The 21,156-nt window shown below is 42.5% G+C and overlaps 3 protein-coding genes across 26 annotated transcripts in view; 1 reads left to right on the top strand and 2 right to left on the bottom strand.

Moving 5' to 3' along the window:
* LOC130525941 (ribonuclease inhibitor-like) overlaps positions 1-678 on the bottom strand; it is a 23,610-nt gene extending 22,932 nt beyond the window's left edge. Inside the window, exon 1 of the mRNA XM_057033255.1 lies at positions 655-678. Coding sequence (XP_056889235.1) covers positions 655-678 — 24 coding nt within the window. The remainder of the gene's footprint in view (positions 1-654) is intronic.
* Positions 679-7,036: 6,358 nt separating this feature from the next.
* Positions 7,037-8,565, bottom strand: LOC130525731 (beta-microseminoprotein-like). 2 transcript variants are annotated; one of them, XM_057032819.1, is made up of 5 exons: positions 8,538-8,565; positions 7,867-7,964; positions 7,590-7,674; positions 7,400-7,505; positions 7,037-7,320 (listed from the first exon to the last, which is right to left on the bottom strand). In XM_057032819.1, exons 1-5 carry the CDS (start codon positions 8,548-8,550, stop codon positions 7,191-7,193), a joined length of 432 nt encoding a protein of 143 aa, XP_056888799.1. In that variant the 5' UTR covers positions 8,551-8,565; the 3' UTR covers positions 7,037-7,190. The 2 variants fall into 2 exon arrangements, with proteins under 2 accessions (XP_056888799.1, XP_056888801.1); XM_057032821.1 differs by lacking the exon at positions 8,538-8,565 and having other exon boundaries at positions 7,867-8,022.
* Positions 8,566-10,207: 1,642 nt separating this feature from the next.
* kansl3 (KAT8 regulatory NSL complex subunit 3) lies at positions 10,208-20,053 on the top strand. 23 transcript variants are annotated; one of them, XR_008950559.1, is made up of 22 exons: positions 10,213-10,380; positions 10,832-11,032; positions 11,170-11,402; positions 11,557-11,727; positions 11,888-12,052; positions 12,418-12,475; positions 12,604-12,789; positions 12,878-13,006; positions 13,104-13,220; positions 13,316-13,414; positions 14,057-14,128; positions 14,224-14,298; positions 14,401-14,558; positions 14,654-14,717; positions 14,802-14,990; positions 15,269-15,425; positions 16,738-16,815; positions 16,990-17,169; positions 17,250-17,321; positions 17,528-17,655; positions 18,519-18,625; positions 19,402-20,053. XR_008950559.1 is itself a non-coding variant. In XM_057032802.1 (22 exons), the coding sequence occupies exons 2-22, from the start codon at positions 10,967-10,969 to the stop codon at positions 19,642-19,644; spliced, it is 2,706 nt and encodes a 901-aa protein (XP_056888782.1). In that variant the 5' UTR covers positions 10,213-10,380; positions 10,832-10,966; the 3' UTR covers positions 19,645-20,053. The 23 variants fall into 23 exon arrangements, 19 of the variants coding, with proteins under 19 accessions (XP_056888784.1, XP_056888782.1, XP_056888794.1 ...); XR_008950558.1 differs by having other exon boundaries at positions 17,247-17,321; XM_057032802.1 differs by having other exon boundaries at positions 17,569-17,655.
* The last annotated feature ends 1,103 nt before the right edge of the window (positions 20,054-21,156 follow it).

Genomic DNA, 21,156 nt, shown 5'->3' with positions numbered 1-21,156 from the left:
CCCCTAACCCTAACCCCACCCCTAACCCTAACCCTAACCCCAACCCCTAACCCTAACCCTAACCCTAACCCTAACCCAACCCTACCCTAACCCTAACCCTAACCCCACCCCTACCCTACCCTAACCCTAACCCTAACCCCACCCCTACCCTACCCTAACCCTAACCCCTAACCCTAACCCCACCCCTAACCCTAACCTAACCCCAACCCTAACCCCAACCCCTAACCCTAACCCCCCAACCCCTACCCCTAACCCTAACCCTAACCCCACCCCTAACCCTACCCCAAACCCCTAACCCCAACCCCTAACCCTAACCCCAACCCCTAACCCTAACCCCAACCCTTAACCCTAACCCCCCATTCTGAGGACAGGGACAACTTACCACACAAAAAGAGGAAAACAGCCAATTTGGGACAGGAGAGTACATAAATTAATTTTTTTAAAATTTAAACAAACAACTAATTGGATTTAACACATAAGGATTACAAGAATTTAAATTAAAAAACAAACAAAAGGAAAACACATAATTTGGACTATTGGAGATTTTCTAATACTTGGAAAATTGGAGCAAGAAATCTTCGAAAACTCTCTCCACACTCCGCCCCCTGACCGGAGTTTACAAAAGCCCCATTCAGGCGGGAGCTCAGTACCTACCTTGAAAATTTGAATCAGACACATCAGGAAATCGAACGGAGATATAGCATAGATAGCAATAGCAAAACGAGCTAAGCCTGAAGAAGGTTCTTTTCGGACCGAAACGTTGCAACAAATAGCTCGTTTTCGATTAAAAAATTCGGAAAAAACTTACCAACTTCTACATGGCGGAGTACAGAAACGATGACGGGTGGATTCTGGTGTCTCGAGGGCGCAAGCGGAATCAACATCGCCGCCGCCCCGAGCCTCCCAATCCCAGCCGTCATGACTGGCTCCGCCATGATGGCAGGAACCGTGCTCCGGAGGCGGAACACCGCAACGGACGTGACGGGGGACCGTACCGGAGCCGGGAACGTCGCAGCTACGCCTCGGTTACGAGGATGAGTAGCAGACGGGATGATTATGCCCCGCAACAACGCTTCCAGAAGCGAGGCTTCCAGCCGCAATTTTTTGAACCGCGGGACGTTACTACTCGGCCCGCACAATTATCATAAAAATCGCAACGCGCGTTCATATAACAGGGGGAACGCTGCAATGCGACAAAACACAAATAATCGGACAACCACTAACAAAATAAACCTAAATCTGATGACCCAGATTTTGGTCTTAAAATTCGAACCATGTTTAAAATAATTAAAATTACCCATCATCTTAAAATCACTTTGGCTGAACAGTCCCCTCCCACCATCAGAAAAATGTCTATAAACCTGGCAAACACAATAAAACCTGCAAATCCTAATCAGAGAACAAGTCTTTTATTAGAGGGGAATGCCAGGAACTGGGAGGCAACCACCATGATGATCCTCCGGGATCATTATATGTATGAACTGGAGTTGGAGCTGGGGCGCTCGCCCAGTTGTCACTCCAGGGATGGGAGGGACCTTTCCAGATTGCCTCCATTTGGGCAAAACGGAACCTGGGCAAACGGCTCCATGGGGAGACTCTGGAGCAGGCACAGGCACACATCATTGCCAGAATGGGAGGTGAGGGGACAATCGGTCCTGCGCCGCCGTCACCCTCTCTCTCCTCCCTCCTCCTCCTGCTGCAGATCCACCTGCTTTACAGATGGCCAATGACACTGAAACAACACCAGTGGACAAACACACAGTTACAGTTGAGGTGCATCAACCACCAAAACAATTGGAACTGGTTCCCACATCACCTGCTCCACCCAGATCCGTTCAAAAGGTGTCAGTTGGCACAGAAACGGAGGAATCAGGAGGATGGTCACCTATAAGAGAGGAAAATCTCTTAGACATCCCAGCCCAAATAACCCACCACAGCCACAGAGAACCCCCCGTTCAGCCCACCTACCTACTACGGTAACCTCCTCCCCTAAGCTAAACCCCTGCTGCGTAGTGGAGACGGACTCCATCTTGGATGCTCCGATAGAAACGGACCTGCTCATTGACCTGAGCGAGCAGAAATTGGTCCCTTTGCCCTCACCAGTGGAGGGCACTGGACAGATGGCCAGGAGGCTCAGGTCAGCGGTGCAAAGTAAGCTCAAAATGGATGTTAAAAAACCCCCCCAACAACCTTACTCACCTGAACCGGAGACACGCAGAGCCACCAGACACATCCACACAAATAACAAAATGCAGGATTGGGGCCTGAGCGTCACTAAAAAGTGGCTTATTCTGGGGGACTCCAATCTGAGCAGGTTCCCCCCATTCACAAATGACCAACTGCAGGTGGAGTTTACCCAGGGGCAAACCTTAGGCATGCACAGGAGATCATAAAAAAGGCCACAGTCTACACAGAGGTGGAGCACGTCATCTTGGCCTTTGGCCTTAACAATCGCTCTCAGAAGGAAAGACTCACCTTGTCTGCCCAAATGAGAGCGGCGGTCGAAACGGCAGATGAGCGCTTTCCCAGCGCGGGGATTTGGGTGCCGCTGGTTAACTTTTCCAGTCTCCTCCCTGCAAAAGAACAAAGAAACCTTAAATTTCTAAATTCACAAATTAGGAAAAACTGTCTCTTCATCCCTCTTTTACCTTCCCATCTCTTCTCAACGATCAATGACCACGTCCATTGGACGAGGGCCACAGCCAGAAACATGCTCCAACACTGTTTGACCATGTAAACTGCCAGACCCCATAAGCCTGCCTTTTCAGGAGGGGTCTAAAAACGTCATTGTTTTGGCTAAGAAATTTAAATTAACAAAACCACAATTCAAATTATTAAACAGGGGACTCACATTTATCCCAACACAAGGGACCAACAAGGATCTCCTGGAGCAGGCTAGATGGGACCTGCAGCAATACCACAGGAGACTTAAATTGGCATCCCATTTTCAAAATAGCGGAATGGATGGTGATTCTGAGCCCCCACCGTTCACTCCCAGATCCACTTGGACTCCGTCCATGGACACACTGCCCCCAGAAGTCCAGACGCTGATCACAGCGGACAAACAATATTTCGACCATAAATTCCGGCCCTGCAGGGTGATGCCTAACCTTAGCCATGAGGAGGCCACAGCCCTGCAGGAGCTGAGACAAAATACCAATATTATCATAAAGCCGGCGGACAAAGGCAGCGCAGTGGTAATTATGGACAGGGAACAATACCTATGGGAAGGCAGGAGACAATTAGAAGATGTGAATTATTACAAAGAATTGGACAAACCTATCTATCTGGAAACAACTAAATTGGTGGAGCAGATCATCAACAAATTATTAGAGAAAAATTTATAAACAAGAAACAACATAAATACCTGATGGGGAATCCACAGCCCAGGGCCAGACTTTTTTATTTACTCCCTAAAATCCATAAGGATCCGGCCAAGTGGAGCAGGCCGCACATCATTCCTCCGGGCCGCCCTATTGTGAGTGATTGTGATAGTGAAACTTACCACACGGCGGAGTACATTGATTACTTTTTAAATCCCCTCTCATGCAAACACCCCTCATACATTCAGGATACTTACGACTTCATCCAAAAAGTCTCCAAATTGCACGTTCCCTCCAACTCATTTTTATTCACCCTGGACATTGACAGCCTGTATACAAATATTGACATAAATGAAGGCATCCAGGCGGTGAAAAACATTTTCTCTAAATTCCCAATAAAAAACGACCGGAAAAGAGCTTCTCCAACTCCTTGATATTAATTTGAGACGAAACGATTTTCAATTTGATAACAAATTTTATTTACAAATAAAGGGGACGGCAATGGGCAAAAAATTTGCACCAGCCTACGCCAACATTTTTATGGCTGAGTGGGAGACATCGGCGTTGGCGGCTTGTGGAAAAAAGCCCTTACATTATTTTAGGTACCTGGATGACATTTGGGGTGTTTGGCATCACACACAGGAGGAATTTGGGGAATTCCTCAATTCACTCAACGGCACAATCCATCCATCAAACTTAAGTCCACCATAAACAGTGGGTCGGTGGACTTCCTGGACACAACCACATTTAAAGGGGAGAAATTTAACGCCACGAATAACCTTGATGTAAAGGTGTTCTTTAAGGAAACTGACTCACATGCACTACTGCATCGGAGCAGTTTCCACCCTAAACATATTTTTAAAGGCCTGCTAAAATCTCAACTATTGAGATTCCACAGGATATGTACGCACCAGGGAGATTTCATGGAGGCCACCAGGACACTGTTCCGGGCTCTCTCCACCAGAGGATACTCGAGGTCCTTCAGGAGACAGGCTCTCAGAGAGTTCCTCGAGGCAAAGCCGGTCCATGTGTCCTCTGTAGTTCCCCTGGTGACGACATATTCCTTTCCGGCCACCCTACTTATGAAAAACATCAAAAACAATTTTTCAAAAATCCTGAGCAACCACTCCACCTTCTCGGACTGCAGAATCATCGCGGCATATAGAAAAAACAAAAACTTACGGGACCTGCTGGTCAAGGCCAAAATAAGGCCTCTTCCGACGGCAGTGTCCCGAAGCCGCGGTGAATTCTACAAACACAGAGTGTGGATACGGAGCCAGGTACACAAAGATGTTTTTAAGGGGGAAACCCATGGAAGTCCCCACACAAGAAATTGTGTTTACCTGATCACTTGCGGGGTGTGTGGCATTCAGTATGTTGGGGAGACCAGAACACCCTCCTCCTGCGGTTTACCCAACATAGATATAACATACTTAGAAAAAAGGAAACCCACACCCCGCTGGTGAATCATTTCCTAAACCACGGATGGCCGTCGCTTCAAGCAACGGTCATTGAACATGACCCCATGTGGTCCACTGTCCAGCGGATCCGTGCTGAACGGCGCTGGATCCTTAAATTGGGCACACAAGTTCCGGGGGGCCTGAACCTAAAATGAGCCGATCCAGGCCTGACATGAGTGATGGCCCGTGCACGGAACTCTGACGCCGCTTCGCGGCGCCAGAGTTCCTAACCTTAAAAACCTAACCCTCTAACCCTAACCCGAACCCGAACCCTAACCCGAACCCAACCCTAACCCTAACCTAACCCGAACCCTAACCGAACCCGAACCCGAACCCGAACCCGAACCCTAACCGAACCCTAACCTAACCCTAACCCTAACCCGAACCCTAACCCTAACCCGAACCCTAAAAACCGAAACCCTAACCCGAACCCTAACCTAACCCTAACCTAAACTAACCCTAACCCTAACCCTAACCCTAAACCCTAACCCTAACCCTAACCCTAACCCTAACCCGAACCCTAACCCCTAACCCTAACCTAACCCGAACCCGAACCCTAACCCGAAAACCGAACCCGAACCCGAACCGAAACCGAACCCGAACCCGAAAACGAAAACCTCTAACCCTAACCCTAACCCTAACCCTAACCCTAAAACCCTAACCCTAACCTAACCTAAACTAACCCTAACCCTAACCTAACCCGAACCTAACCCGAACCCGAACCCAACCCGAACCCGAAACCCGAACCCGAACCCGAACCCAACCCTAACCCGAACCCTAACCGAACCCTAACCCTAACCTAACCTAAACTAACCCTAACCGAACCCGAACCCTAACCCTAACCCGAACCCTAAACCCTAACCCTAACCCTAACCTAACCCTAACCCTAACCCTAACCCTAACCTAACCCTAACCCGAACCCTAACCTAACCCTCTAACCCTAACCCTAACCCGAACCCTAACCCTAAAACTAACCCTAACCCTAACCTAACCTAACCCTAACCTAACCTAACCATAACCCTAACCCTAACCCTAACCCTAACCCCAACCCTAACCCTAACCCTAACCCTACCCTAACCCTAACCCTAACCCTAACCTACCCTAACCCTAACCCTAACCCTAAACCAAACCCTACCCTAACCCTAACCCTAAAACTAACCCTAACCCCAAACCCTACCCTAACCCTAACCTAACCCTAACCCTAACCCTAACCCTAACCCTAACCCTAACCCTAACCCTAACCTAACCCCTAACCCAACCCTAACCCTAACCCTAACCCTCTAACCCTAACCCTAACCCTAACCCTCTAACCCCCTAACCCTAACCCCTAACCCTAACCCTAACCTCTAACCCTAACCCTAACCCTAACCTAACCCTAACCCCAAACCTAACCCTAACCTAACCTAACCATAACCCTAACCCTAAGCCTGACCCTAACCCTAACCCCAAACCTAACCCCTAACCCTAACCCTAACTCCAACCCTAACCCTAACTCCAACCCTAACCCTAATGCTAACCCTAATGCTAACCCTAACCCTAACCGTCCAGCGGATCCAGGCTGAGCAGAGCTGGATCCTCAGGTTGGGCACGCAAGTTCCAGGGGGCCTGAACCTGAAATGAGCCGATCCTGACCGGACATGAGTGATGGCCCGTGCACCCTTATTATTATTATTATTATTATTATTATTATTATCATTATCATTATTATTATTGGTATTAGTAGTATTATTATATTGTTGTTGTTAGGGTTGTCGTTATTATTATTTTTATTATTAGTAGTAGTAGTATTAGTGTTATTATTATTGTTATTATTATTGTTGTTGTTATTATTATCATTATTAGTATTATCATTATTATTATTGTTATTGGTATTAGTATTATTATATTGTTGTTGTTATCGTGATCGTTATTATTCTACACTGATTGCTAAAAGAACACTGTTTCCAACATGAAACCTTGAAGACTGAAGACACTGAAGACAAGACATTAACTTTGTTAAAAAATAAACGTAGGTAGCAGATGCATGATGACATCGACAGAATCTCCTCTCAAGTCAATTTTCTTTTTACAGTGATCAAACTGTACTTTTTCTTTAGCTGTGTTTTACACTGATAAACTCAGACCTAAGAGGGTTAAGTTAAAAATAGATAATATTCTATAAAACAGAATATTGCAGTCTGAAATAAGACAATTTGATTTTTTATATAATTTAGGAAAACTGATTTTATAACCATAAAAATGCTACGACCCAGATGAGTTCATCAAAAGTTTTGCTTTTATTTTAAATACAATTTTGAAAATCATGTTTATTGACTTGTATGTCCGGGTCACATACATCGCCCACCGATTCAGAAGCCTTTAATCATAACCTTCAACAACCAATATCTGAGAGCCACAAATGCTCCGATTACTTTCCTACTGAACCATAGATTGGGCATGAAATGCTTGGGTTGTCCTTTTTATACACTTTGTATTCACAGGCCACTTTGTCGAACACTGAAATACAGTCATCGTCGAATAAGGTAGGTCTAGAATACCTGCAAAGATCCAAAAACCACAGTAAGAAATGTGTAGAAACACAGGTAGAGCACAATCAGTCGTGTTCAGTGCACTTACGCAGAACAGCAGCTCGCACAAGTGCAGTCCATACACTCACTGTTTCTCCAGGAGGATCCAATGGCATGCCATGTGCCATCTGTTTCATCCATACAATGCGTCATATCTATACAGGGAGGGAAAAATATAGTTTTGATCCATTCAATTATGATCAAATTTGACATTTTTCGAGTGTCGTCATCCTTTTTACCTTTTCTCATGGGCTTGACATAGCAGAAAGCATGTGAGGGTAACACCTGAGCACATGTCAGCACTGCCAAAGCCAACAGATATTTCTTTCCAACAAATGACAAATTAGTGTTATAATAATATTAAGCTTGATGTACAGCGTAGCATGTCCCAAACATTAGAAATATTTTCCCTCCATATTTTGAGTTCTATACACCGAACAACATTTTGTATTTAAAGTTTTTTTCCAATGAATTCAAAGTTGTTGTTTTTTTGCAGATGATTCTCAAAAAACTCACCATGATGAAACTTGCAGAGTTGTATCGTCTGTTTGGGAGGGGGTGAATTGTTGTGTCTATGTTGAATGGTGCTCTTCTTAAATAGTGTTTGCAGAGACCTTTGGATTTAAGCGCGGTGATGATTTGCCTAGGAATCAGCATCTGATAATATTTTCACTTTAGTTCCGTTTCTTCTATTTTTAAGGGTTAGGGTTAGTGATAAAGTTTACAATTAGATTTAACTCAATGAATCTGAACTGCTGACAGTTAAACTTCCACCAAAGTGCTATGATTTATTATGACCAAACAAGTCTCATAATTTCTTTACTCATACATAATGATTGTTATCGGAAAGGAACCTTGAGGGAATAATGATCTAATCACAATCTAAGAGTTAGAGAAAATATGAGGGGACATTTAATTGGTTTCCACTAACATGACAAGTTTGTGAATTGAACTCTCAATATTAGAAGGATTACTAAGCCTTCTATCCCTAATTTCTTATTTCCTATTTGTATTGTAGCAGCATCAGACCATCAGGAGACACATCCATCACTCTTCCCAGTCTCCATTCATTGCAGGCTCCTCTTCTCTGACAGTTTTAACATTTACACAGCGTGGTGAATGCCACCGTTGTTCTAGAATAACGTTTGCCAGATATTCATTCCTCTATTCCAGAATTTCTCTCCTACCATCTTTTACCATCTTCTCCTGCCGTACAGATCTGGGGCTACAATTTTTTTTTTTTTTTGGTGGTGGGGGTAGAGGGACAGAGGTTTTCATGGTTAGTAAGTGATTGGGGGTGAGTGGATCTTGACCTTTTGTACCAGCAATGTTGTCCATAGTGATGTTTACTATGGACATGCGACAACGAGATTTCCTCATCTTAGTGATAAGAAAAGTACATAATGAAAGTCCAAATGAGCACAGGAGTTCAAAAGAACTCCTTTGTTTTGTTTTGTTTTTTAAAAAAAGAATAAATCAGGTGTCAGACTTTCTGGTGCCCTTCGAAGCCTGGGCCCTGTATACTTCCTCAGACCCTCAGCCTCGGGGGCGTTCCACTAACCTACAGTCTTGTGCTTGAGTATTTTCCACACACATAAGGAGAGAAAGCAGGTGCACCCTGCTGACATAGATTGATAATATATCCTATACAACTGATGCAAATAGGTACGCACATCATATACCACTGACGCAGGTGGATACGCACATCGTGTACAGCTTACACACATGGATACATGAATCACATACTTTCAAAATCAAATTTAAACTGAAAAGAGAGATCATATGCCTTTAAGCTAAGCTCTTTAGGGACAGCTATCCACAACACTCGGTAGCTCTCAGAAAGCCCCCAGTCTTGGATCTTGTGGGGCTGCCTGCCACCAAAGTCCAGCAAGTATACCAACTGCCCCTCCTCCAGTGGTAGCTCTCTAACATTCTGATCACGGACTTGATTCTGCCGACAAGCAGCATGCTAAAAGCACTCCTTTGCACCCTCAACTGCTACTTGCAGACAGGCTTATTGCTCCTTAAAGCACATGGATAGACCAGCTGACAGGACTCTTGACTCTGGCTAGCAGGAAGTCAGTTGGCAGTCTTGGTTTCTGACTAAACATCAAGAAACAGGTCGCTTTCTCTGTTAACTGATGGTGAGTTGGGTTATAGCGATACAGTACAAAAGGCAGGCACATATGCCAATCCCTCTTCTGGGACACTGGAGAAGTATGCAGCAAGTTATGGAGTGCCTTGTTGAACTTGTCACACAGACCATTTCCTTTGGGGTAGTATGGAGTAATTTGTAATTTTATAATCCCATGTTATCTGAAAAACTGCTGAATGAGAGAAAGAGTGGGGACACAAAACTTATAAAACCACCCCAACAACACCCTGGCCACAGTGCAGTAGCCACTGGCCTTAAAAAAGGGACAGCTACAATATACTTACTAAAGACATCAGGGAGCACCAAAACGTTCTCTCAGACATTCTGGGCAGACTCCAGAATACTCAAGTCGATGGCAAGGAATTCATTATGTTGAGAGATCTAAAGATGTGCTGTGGACAAAAAGCTCTTAAGACTAACACCTGTATTATGTTTAATGTTAATTGAAGTGACATCTTATTTATTTGTTCCTATTTTCCTTTTATTTTAATTAGTAAACAATGTCAGTTTAAATACTGATTTTCATTTGCATATTATTTATCTGTTTTCTTTAAGTTCTTGATTTCTGTCAAGTTTATTTCTTCCTTTGTTTCGATTGTACAATGTACAACGTCTTTCTCAACATCATCTGACGTCTACCATTTTGTTTGTTCATTGTTTTGATATAAATAAAGACCATGGGGGATCATTTGCGCATGCGCACATACTGGCGCATGCGCAAACGTCGGGTTCATGGCGCAGATCAGGTACTGACAGTGGGTTTAGGTGATTTTACGTAACATAAATAAATTTATTAGGGACGTTTGTTTTGCTCTCCCTTGCCTCAAAAGAAGACGTATAACCGCTGCAAAAATATGGAGGAGTAAAGTGAAAGGGTAAGCTAAAAAGAAGAGCGATTAACGCCTTTCGCGTAGTATTTAGCTTTCTATGCTAACGACTGCGTGATAGGCCAGTTTACAGCTTTAGTTCCCCAAGACAGCATTAACGGTCGTTCTAACGGGGTTACTGAGCTTATCTGCTGTCACATTTATCCAAGATGTTTCTTTTTATTAACCTTTGATTTTTGCCAAAGGCAAATGATTTACAAATTAAAATCCCACTTAATGCTGGTAATTTTAATGTGGTGCTCCGTGGACAAAGCACTTGAGTATTTGAACATAAGAAATTTAGAATCGCAATTTACATTTCTGTTGTCATGTGTTAGTTAACACAAATTCAATAAAATGATCAAATAATTTTCCGTAACTTGATCTTTGTGTGTATCGTTGGGTGAGTTACATTCAATTCAATTCAATCTTTATTTATATGGCACTTTTCATACACTAGGTAGCACAAAGTGCCTCACAAAGGATAAAAACAGCAAAGAGAACAAGAGAATCAAGAAAAGGACACACACACACATGCATCCAACGCACTTACACACACACCCACACACATAAACAAGCTGAGGCAAGCTGAGACATGGCTGGGCACCGAGACCTGAGGCGAAGGACACGCCACCTTTGGAGGCCCACCATGCCATACATCGTTAGTAAACTCCGTCCATTTTCATAATTCAGGAGTTCCTTAATAAGCCTCGCAGTAAATGAAAGCATTCGGCAGATCTTGTCAATCAGATGATCCATTTGCAGTTTAAATGTGTGTAAATTGTTCATTCCTTCCAGGTCCCTTTGAGGTGCATGAACAAGATGTTTCGAGGTGAAGATAAAGACTTCCAAACAGGGCGCAGGATGGGCACCTCTTTGCTTTTTCAACTGTCAGCTCATGAAAGAGAATTGGACTTGGTGTTTTTGGACCACAGCTATGCCAAACCATGGAACGCTCACCCAGATGCTAGTAGTGCGCGCCCCACACGGTCACTGTTTGTTAACCCTCGACGCCAGGTGGAAGCTTCATTGTGAGTTAAAAAGCTCTTACCACGTTTTCTGATCAATGTGGGCAACTCATGCTTTCACTCAGGCGCTCTTCAGTAAATGACCCCAGAATTATCTTTTTCATTCAGTCTTTGCTGCATTTTTTCCACTTTAACTTGATTTCTTTTTTTCCCTTAGAGACTCAGAGTCTGTAATAGATGTGGAAACGGTGACACCACTGCCGATTCCCCTTTATGATAATCAAAGAGCCCTCAATGTGATGAAGGAGTGTGAGCGGCATGTTTTGTTAGCTCGCACTGTTGCTGAGAGCCCACCACCCCCTGATGACTGGGAGGAACATATAAACAAGTAATCACACATCTGTGCTTTACTGGACACTCATGATTCATATTTTAAAGTGTGGAAGTAGAAATGTAGGTCTATTTCCACACTTAAAAACACGTGGGCACATAGCAAGGTGGACAGTGAAGGAGCATTGATTTTAACATGCACGATTACTGTGTTTCAGGACTGGATGGTCAATGATTCAGAACAAACTCTTCAATAAAGTTCTGAAAGCTCTGCAAGCTGAAAGACTAGCTCGCTTGGCCAATGAAAATGTGGGTTGTCACCATCTTATTACAACAAAATTCTGTTGGGCCTTAGAGCTTAAGCCTCTTTGTTTTGGTATACCGTAAGTTCGATGTCATACAGTGTCTCCAGTTTTCTGTATTGCATAGTAAACATAAGTGTGTTTTTATTCTTTACATTGCTACATTTAAACCGTGGATCATTATAGATTGAGGAATTTCAAATGTAGCACCGAGGTCACATCCCATCGGACGAGGGTTTTTCAAGCAGGAAATGATGCGTTGTTCAAAAAGAATGACTTATTGATTTGGGGATTAGTGTGATAATGACGGGCTTTTCTCCGACTGCTGTCACTGTAACTTTAGCTGTCTAATGGTTTTTTACCAGTATCTACTGAGGCTTTGCAAGAAAAATAGAACATTTTGGATACTCGTGATCATAATTTCTCACAATACTTTTTTTCTATAGGTCTATTCACAAAAAATCGGTCCAGACAATTATAGACATTACTTCTGCTGGACATTGTGTAAAAAGACACACGTCACCAGAACCTGTTACACACATTAGAAAAATATTGTATATCTTAATGCATACATTTGTTTCCACAGCTGGGGTAAATTTTAAGAATTTCCACTTTTGTGTCTTATTCCATAGGCTTCCAACGAGCCGATTTTGCGGAGGATAGCTGTGGATAAATGTGCTCGGAAGGTGCGACATGCATTTGCCAGTGTGAATTGGGACGTGAAAGTGACACAGTGGTTACACACTACCATGATTGAATCCTTAAGTCTGGCAATGCTGGCTGCTTACCTTGATGTGCTGCAGACTCTGAAAAGCAAGGTGAGAGAGGTCAATATTTTCTATGTGTGACTGCATATTTAGACATCTGTGATGATGAGATCTCATGATCATCTCGGCGCTTTGGCAGGTTCCTCTGTTGATCGACAGAATGCTGCTGACATCAGCCAAGAGCTGTGCTCCAAGTGCAGAAGCCCTGGCTCTGCTACTCAAACGTCCTTGGGACCCTGCTGTTGGAGTTTTGTCCCAAAACAAGCCGGTAAGTTCACCATGTCTGGAATGGAAAAACTTCTTAGTTTGTAATTCATTGAGAAATATTTGTTTACTTAATGTAATAATTGATTTTCTGTTTTTAGAGCAAGCTTCCTGGCTCTCCTCTCATCCTAATAGCACCATCAAGCCCAACCAATCCTGCTCTCCCTACATCACGACGAATGAGATTCTGGCAGTCCCAGCTGTCCTGTTTGGGAAAGGTTTGGGAAAATCCTATCCAGTGGGATGTGGATTTATTTCTTTATTTACGAAGACAGTTGTGTTCAGTCCTTTTAAAGGTGTTTGTCATTTTCAGGTGATCCCAGTTCACTATCATGTGAACAGTAGTGCAAATATTGGTGTTACTCAGTGTTTGGAGCACATGTTGGGAACAGTAAGGGCCAAAGTCATGGAGGTAACATTTAGGGTATATTTCCATATAGATTTATACATAGTACAGGACAAAATGTCAACATTTGTTTAAATATCACAATGTTGCGGTCACTCTTTTGATACGAGTTTGGGTTATTAACCTTAATAGGTTCTGTAGATAGAGGAAGTTGTCTTTTATAAAAATTGTATAAAAGAATATTCATTAGGATTTTACTCTTAAGTCAGAAATTGAAAGATTTTCTCTTTTGTTCCACAATGTTTAGAAGTTGTAGGTATTATAGGATGATAAATATTAGCTATGTCTGAGTGAAAGCATAATAGAAATGTACTTATCGACAAGGTAATTCCTAATCTAGAAACTGTGACCAGATTATAGATGACCAGAATGCTTCATGAGTGTTGACTAGTTCATCTTAGCTTAGAATGTATGATTTATTATTATTATTTATCATATATTTATCAAATGTTTACACTGGAGCCGTGACAAGCATGCAACACTAGCTGTGCATACACTTCTACACATCATTATGTTGCTGTTATGGAAATCAATATTTTCAGGGTTAGGGTTCTATGGCAGTTCTATGTCATTCAGCAAGCAACAGGAAACTTTTGATATTTGATGGGTTTCTGCAACTCTCCTGATTCTGTTTATATTCATTCTCAGGTCCACAGCCATTTTCTCCACAAACCCATTATTCTAGTTGGCTGGAATGCTGGTGCTCTGATTGCTTGTCATGTAAGACTTCCTTCTTTTTCATAGAATTTGATTCTGTAATTTCTTTCTCTGCTAAATATATCGATGTAAATTGTTCTGATACTGGCAAATTATAGGTGTCTCTTATGGAGTATTTGACCGCTGTGGTGTGTCTTGGCTTCCCCCTACTCACAGTCAATGGACTAAGAGGGGTAAAAAAAAAAAAAAGAAGATTTTCCTCACTACCCTCATTCTTTCTGTTAAAAACATGTTGGTTTGACTAAAGTCATACTGAATGTTTGTGTCACTTGCAGGATGTGGATGATCCTCTGCTGGACATGAAGACTCCAGTGTTGTTTGTTGTTGGCCAGAATGGACTGCAGTGTAGCATAGAAGGAATGGAGGAGTTCAGAGAGAAGCTGAGGGCAGATAACAGCATGGTGATCGTGGGTGGAGCAGACGACAACCTTCGGTCAGTCCCCTTTAAACAGGTTTTGAGATTAAAATCGTATGGGACTATATTTGTTATGTCTTACTTCAAGGGTTTTTGTCACACTTCCACCACAGAATTAATTCTGCAAAGATGAGATCAGAGGGATTGACGCAGACTATGGTGGATCGCTGCATTCAGGTTCATCATTGTATCTTAGTTCAATTTTCTATTTTAAACTTTAAAAGAAAATGGGTGATGATGCTTTTCTGCATTAATGTGTAGGATGAGATAGCTGACTTTTTGTCAGGTGTTCTCACGCGGACAGAGGGTCATGGCCATAGCTCTGGAGAGTTGAGAGACCTGGATACAGAAAAGAAAAAAAGACCACGGCGGGAACTTCCTTTTGACATGGATAGAGGACGACCTTCTTCCCCAGCTCTTCGAGTTCCTGTTTCACCATCTGGTTCTGAGGTTAGCTGACATTATATACAATTACCAACATGGTTTTGACTTGCCTATTGCAATCATTAGGGCTGATTATATGAATTGATAAACTTGCCAGGAACTGTTTAATCAATAGTATTTGATTAAGCGTTGAACATTATTTTAATGTTCCTTTTAATATTTGCAAAATGCAAAGTAAATTAATTGAAGATATTATGGCCCAGTGCAAGATGCCAATTACACGATCCTGTGTTTATTTGATGGTGTAGTTGCAAAATAATGAACATTTCTAATTATGATTGTAGGATTTGTCTAGTGTCTGGAACAGTCCCACTTTAAGTCCCAAACCCAAGACACCTGGCCTGTCTCCAGCACAGAAGTCCAGCCTGATTACAGCCACGCAGCTTCTCAAGACTCACATGCAGCGCTCGGGCACCATGCTCACTCACAAACAGGCTCAAGGTCAGTTCATGAAAGGCACTTTACCACTGCACAATATCCCCCCTACATAAAAGGCGTGGTCACAGTGGTACCCTGTTACACCCTGGCACCTCTTCAATGTGGCCAAGGCCTTCACAGCAAGGTGCTGCTGCTGTTGGGTTTGTGCTGCTCTTTCATGATCCAAAGTGTTGAACGCCTTTACTGAAGCTACCGTGAAACTACAGCTGATTGCTACGTTACTTTCTAAATATACATGTTTAAAGTGCCTTTACCATCAAGGAAATATGTTACTGGTTCTTAAAAATGCTGAAAGTCGTGAAGTACTCAACCCTCTATCTAGGTTTTCTGTAGCCAAATCGAGGCAACTCTCCGTTCTGCTACTCGCCGATCATTGCTGTAAAAAGAATCCATTTTATTTGAATAAATGACTTCCAGACAATCCTTTCCGTTCATCCCACTTTGTTCTTTGATGGTCTGGTAATCATCTTTGTTGTTTTGAGCTTGATATCGCATTTACCTCCACTGGTATTCATGAGTGGCCGTCAGCTCAGAAAACTCCTGGTACACCTCATTTTTGGCTCCCAGTGTGTAGCTTCATTCCCTCCTCTGACACTCGGCTCATAAACATTTGTACCTCATTGGTAAACTACAATATTGCCTTCCATGTGACCTTTATTATCTCTTTTGTAACACAGAGAAACTCTTTTGCTGTTGCACCGTTTTAAAAACGGTGGGTTGTGATTTGTCAGTGATGTGAATTCACGAGCAAATCACAGCATTAACAGAACTAACATAATGGTGTCGACTTGGTACCCTTGGAACCCTAACTGAGTAGGTGCCACAAAATACCACCTTTTGAGTAGGTACCTATTCGATCCTGTTACCTCGCGTGGCAAAAGTCTCCCAACCATGCTGTGTAGTGTAATGCCAAGTCCATACTAGTGGAAAAGCAGCATAACACACTTAAATCTGACCACGTCTACCCCAGTCCTGCCCTGTGATTGGTTGGAACACTTTGGTGTGGTTGGGGGAGCTGGTAGGTTTATTGCAGTTCATGTATTTAATGTATTATTTAATGTATTTAATGGAGGCTCAGTGGCCTACAGTGACCAGCGGTTTTCACTGTCTATAAGACAAGCTAATAACAGTTTGTGTGGAGAGATCTTTAAGTGAGCATTATTTATTGCACAATAACCCAGATACAACCTTTTAAAATGACTTGTGAGTAAAATGTGAGAAATGATGAAGTCATGTTCCTAATGGAAAATGACTAATCCTTTCATTCTCTCTTTTTACACCTTTTATTTTCTGACTGTTTCCTGACTCATTCCAGCTCAGTTTGCTGCTTTTATGAAACAAAACATGCTTGTGAGGAAAAATCTTCCTCCTGGCACCCCTCCTTGTATTTTTGGTAAGTGTCTATCTGTCTTCCTTTTCATCTTCTCTGTGGTTTCATTTCTTTATTCTTTCTTTCATCATCCCAATTTTACATGCCATCCATTTTCCACCACTATATCCCACAATTTTATGTACCTCCTATATTTGATTGTAAAATAAGTCTTTTATAATTTCTTGTGTCCTTTAGTTCCAGTATCCCCTGATCAGATGGAGGGCTTAGACAAAGATGAATTAAAGAGCCATGGCAAGAGGAGACAGACACCAAGTCCCACATCAAGCAGAGCCACCAAGAGAGCCAAGATCAAGGTCACTATAGTTTCCCAAAGCGAGTCCACAGGGGGCACTGTTAGTCCAAGTGCACAGGAAGGTAAAAACTGGACTGCTTGTTACTTAGCAAAAAGTCCAAATGCTGTCGATCACTGTCATCATAATTTTTCCCCACAGCAGGACTTTCGGGGAAGCCTGTGACAGTGGGACAAACAGTTGCTGGAGCCCAGGAGCTCTCTGGACTTCTTACAGGTCAGCGGTACGTAGGCTGCACATTCAGCATAGAGCACTAACACCCCTGTCCATTTCTGCACCCATGCCAACTTGCTCCTTATTGGATGAAAATGTGTGGTGCAGAGAGATTGATTAGTGGTGTACGCAGAGGTTGATAATGGTGACCATACAGCACTTACTGGGTTAGCTTCTGAGTAGATTGGTGGTTATGTGTGTTACTGCAGGTCTGCTAGTCTCTCAGAGATGTCTGGTGCCTTGTCCCCAGGCTCCAGTTCAGTCAACAGTGTGCCGCTTTGCATGGTGTCAGTTTCCTCCACACCAATCCAGGCACAAGCTCCGGCTACTGCCCAAGGTACCTGTTCTGTCCTGCCCTGCACATCTGTTTGCATCCTCAAACTGTGCGGCTAATTGCTGGGCTGTGCCACCAACACATGGTGCAGCCCTGACTACATTCTAGAAATGGGTTCATGATTTCAACATTCACGGAGACTAGTGTGTCAGGACAACATGTTAAATTATACATCATTGATCACCTCTTGCGCCATCACTTTTTGTCAGTCTGAGGAGTACCTGTATAACATACTGTAAATTCCGCACTATAATGCGCACCTGACTATAAGCCACACCATGCAAATTTAATAAAATTTACGAAACAATACACATAAGCCACACGTGACAATAAGCCGCAGATGGCCAGTTTAAAACATGAGATCTTTATGGTACAAAGGAAGATTATTTTAAATGTTTGATTACAAAACACGGCAGTAACTCAGCTGTAAAATGACATTACAGTAACATGCTGGTTTAAAAAAATAAATAAAGAGCCTACCAGCTGTTGATCATTAGCCTTTAACTTAAAAGCTGCATCGTCAGCATTTCTTTGTGTGATCCATGACGAGGGTGTGGACATGAAGTGCAAAAAGACTGTTCAAAACACAAACTAGCATCTTCCAAGGTGTGTTACAGTAGCCCTTTAACCTGTCTGGCGTTTGTGCTCCTCGAGCGCCCTCTTGTGGCCGCTCGGCCGGAAACATGCATTCAAATTTAGAAAACCTTGTTTAATCCTGTGGGGCGATTGAGGAAGTCATAAAATTCCATAAATAAGCTGCAGGGGTCAAAGCGTGCTTATAGTTTGGAATTTACATGTGCTATGTCTGCATGCATGCATTTGCACATATCGATACATCAATTTACTGTCCCTGTATTTGTGTCCAGCACCACCCACAAGCACTCTGCTTCAAGGCCTAAGTTTCAGTCTTCAGGAGATCATCTCCAAACCTCCTAGTTTACCCTCAGCAGCAGCCCACACAGACTGCACTCAGGTACTGTTCTTTTTAAATCTATTTTTGTGATGTATTTTTAATCTAATCTTTACTCAGAAGGACGGCCATTTTTAAGCATTTAGTAAATATTCTAACATTGGAAATATTCAGAATGATTGCATTGTTCCAGTGCTTGTAGGATGAAGTCTGAGCAGTGTTTGCTCATGGAGTTGTATCCACACTTGTTGGTGATCTAGAAAAGAGAATGGCTCATCTGTAGGAGAGAGAACATTCAAAAATTTATGTCCATCAAATATTTTGTGTGGCCTTCAAATACCCACGAAAGAAGCAACGAAGGTGCGGTCTGACTGGCAGAAGGCTAACGAGTGGAGAACATGAATTCTTTCTGTGTGACATCCAAACCAAAATTTAGAGTGCAGATCAGAAATTTTCTTTATCCTGCATCCGTACCTTGGATGATGAAACGGTGCAACAGAATTCCATTTAAAAAAGCAGTTCATGTATTTTAAATGCCAGTTTGTGGTCTTCAGACACATTACCAGAGTAAGACGTAGTGGGACCAGATGTAGTTTATCCTAATGTTTATGAATGTGTTTCTTTGTTATTTCTCTCCATAAAAGAAATGTAGCAGCCCTCTAAAAAAAGACTGAAGTATTCTGTTTACTCTAGAAGTGCTGTTTAATTTTTTTCATGAGTGTTTTTGTATTAAGAATATACCAACGTACTAAAATATATTTTATTATCATTTTTTGCTCCTGTCTATTTAGAGAACATGAAAGTGACTTATTTACATTTATAAATCTCTTCTTTTCTAGCCAAAGGCAATTTGTGGCAAGCCACAGGGTCCGGTTCTGACCTCTACTGGTACCAGCAGCAGCACTCTGCTCCGGGCAGTACCTGTGGTCACCACAGGGGGCGTGATGAAGACCACCGCCATCCATCAGCTTCTAACCAATGGTGGGCTCGCCAAGCTTGCCAGCAGCTTGCCTGGGTTGGCACACATGAGTACTCAGGCTGTTGGTTTGTCTCGAGCTGCCAAAACACAAAGGCCTCGTTGAATATTAAGGGTCCAATCATCCTTTGAAGAAGGTAGATTAAGGAAGTGTGGAGGACGGCTGCAGTAGAGAAGAGCTCGTTTGCCTGGAGCTGTTGAGCAAGAGAGGGCAGATCAGCGGCAGACATTTTGTATTTTTGTTCATACAATTGTGAATTGAGCCACAAAGTCGAACTTTGAAAGATCAGTCAATCTCTGTAAAATCCAACAGTCGAGGGCATTTTTGTATCCCACATCGTTTTGAAGTTCTTTTGGGGTTATTTTTGTGTTGGATGTTATGTAACATTTTGTTAACCCATTATTAGGTCATTTTCTTCGAGTATCAATAACTGAATGGGAACATGGATGTGTAAATTAATTAATGCATAATTTCCAGGCTCTATTCTGATGTTACAATAAAGAATCAAATTAAACTCATGTTTTCATTGCTTTTTTCCATCCCTGTGAACAGTTTCCCATTTAAAGTTAATGTTTATTTCCCAGTGTTGATTTAAACGGGTAACTGAACCACAGAGCGGAAAACGTATTTGTATGTCATTATGAAAACCATGCTAAAGTCCATTTTTAGTGTATCTTGAGGTTAGCATGCCTAGCTAGTTCTAAGGTAATGAGGTTGTAGGTCAAAGGTACATTTTTAAATGGAATCTTTAGCATAGGCCCATTGTAAGTTCGATTACCTTTTTAAGGAACTTAATTTAAAACTGCATAATAATGCAATAATAATAATAATCCATAATTAATGGAGTTATGTTGTATACAGGGAGTGCAGAATTATTAGGCAAGTTGTAATTTTGAGGATTAATTTTATTATTGAACAACAGCCATGTTCTTAATGAACCCAAAAGACTCATTAATATCAAAGCTGAATATTTTTGGGAGTTGGAGTGGGGCTTTTTTAGTTTTAGCTATTTTAGGAGGATATCTGTGTGCAGGTGACTATTACTTTGTGCATAATTATTAGGCAACTTAACAAAAAACGAATATATACCCATTTCAATTATTTATTTTCACCAGGGAAACCAATATAACAGCTCAACATTCACAAATATACATTTCTGACATTCAAAAACAAATCAGTGACCAATATAGCCACCTTTCGTTACAAGGACACTCAAAAGCTTGCCATCCATGGATTCTGTCAGTGTTTTGATCTGTTCCCGATCAACAGCAGCAACCACAGCCTCCCAGACACTGTTCAGAGAGGTGGACTGTTTTCCCTCCTTGTAAATCTCACATTTGATGAGGGACCACAGGTTTTCTGTGGGGTTCAGATCAGGTGAACAAGGAGGCCATGTCATTAGTTTTTCTTCTTTTAGGCCCTTTCTTGCCAGCCAGGCTGTGGAGCACTTGGATGCGTGTGATGGAGCACTGTCCTGCATGAAAATCATGTTTTTCTTGAAGGATGTGGACTTCTTCCTGTACCACTGCTTGAAGAAGGTGTCTTCCAGAAACTGGCAGTAGGACTGGGAGTTGAGCTTGACTCCATCCTCAACCCGAAAAGGCCCCACAAGCTCAT

This window comes from Takifugu flavidus, chromosome 5, assembly GCF_003711565.1.
Source record: "Takifugu flavidus isolate HTHZ2018 chromosome 5, ASM371156v2, whole genome shotgun sequence".
Lineage (NCBI taxonomy): Eukaryota > Metazoa > Chordata > Actinopteri > Tetraodontiformes > Tetraodontidae > Takifugu > Takifugu flavidus.
This window is presented reverse-complemented; position numbering and strand designations above follow the sequence as displayed.

Excerpts from the sequence above, each read along its gene's own strand:
- kansl3 (XM_057032799.1), top strand. The coding sequence starts at position 10,967 with ATGGCTGGGCACCGAGACCTGAGGCGAAGGACACGCCACCTTTGGAGG. Across the intron at positions 13,221-13,315 it reads AGCTGTCCTGTTTGGGAAAG|GTGATCCCAGTTCACTATCA; the intron begins GTTTGGGAAAAT and ends TGTCATTTTCAG. Across the intron at positions 14,299-14,400 it reads CAGTCAATGGACTAAGAGGG|GATGTGGATGATCCTCTGCT; the intron begins GTAAAAAAAAAA and ends TGTCACTTGCAG.
- LOC130525731 (XM_057032821.1), bottom strand. The coding sequence starts at position 8,007 with ATGCTGATTCCTAGGCAAATCATCACCGCGCTTAAATCCAAAGGTCTC. Across the intron at positions 7,506-7,589 it reads TGTCAAGCCCATGAGAAAAG|ATATGACGCATTGTATGGAT; the intron begins GTAAAAAGGATG and ends CTCCCTGTATAG. Across the intron at positions 7,321-7,399 it reads TGTGCGAGCTGCTGTTCTGC|GTATTCTAGACCTACCTTAT; the intron begins GTAAGTGCACTG and ends GGATCTTTGCAG.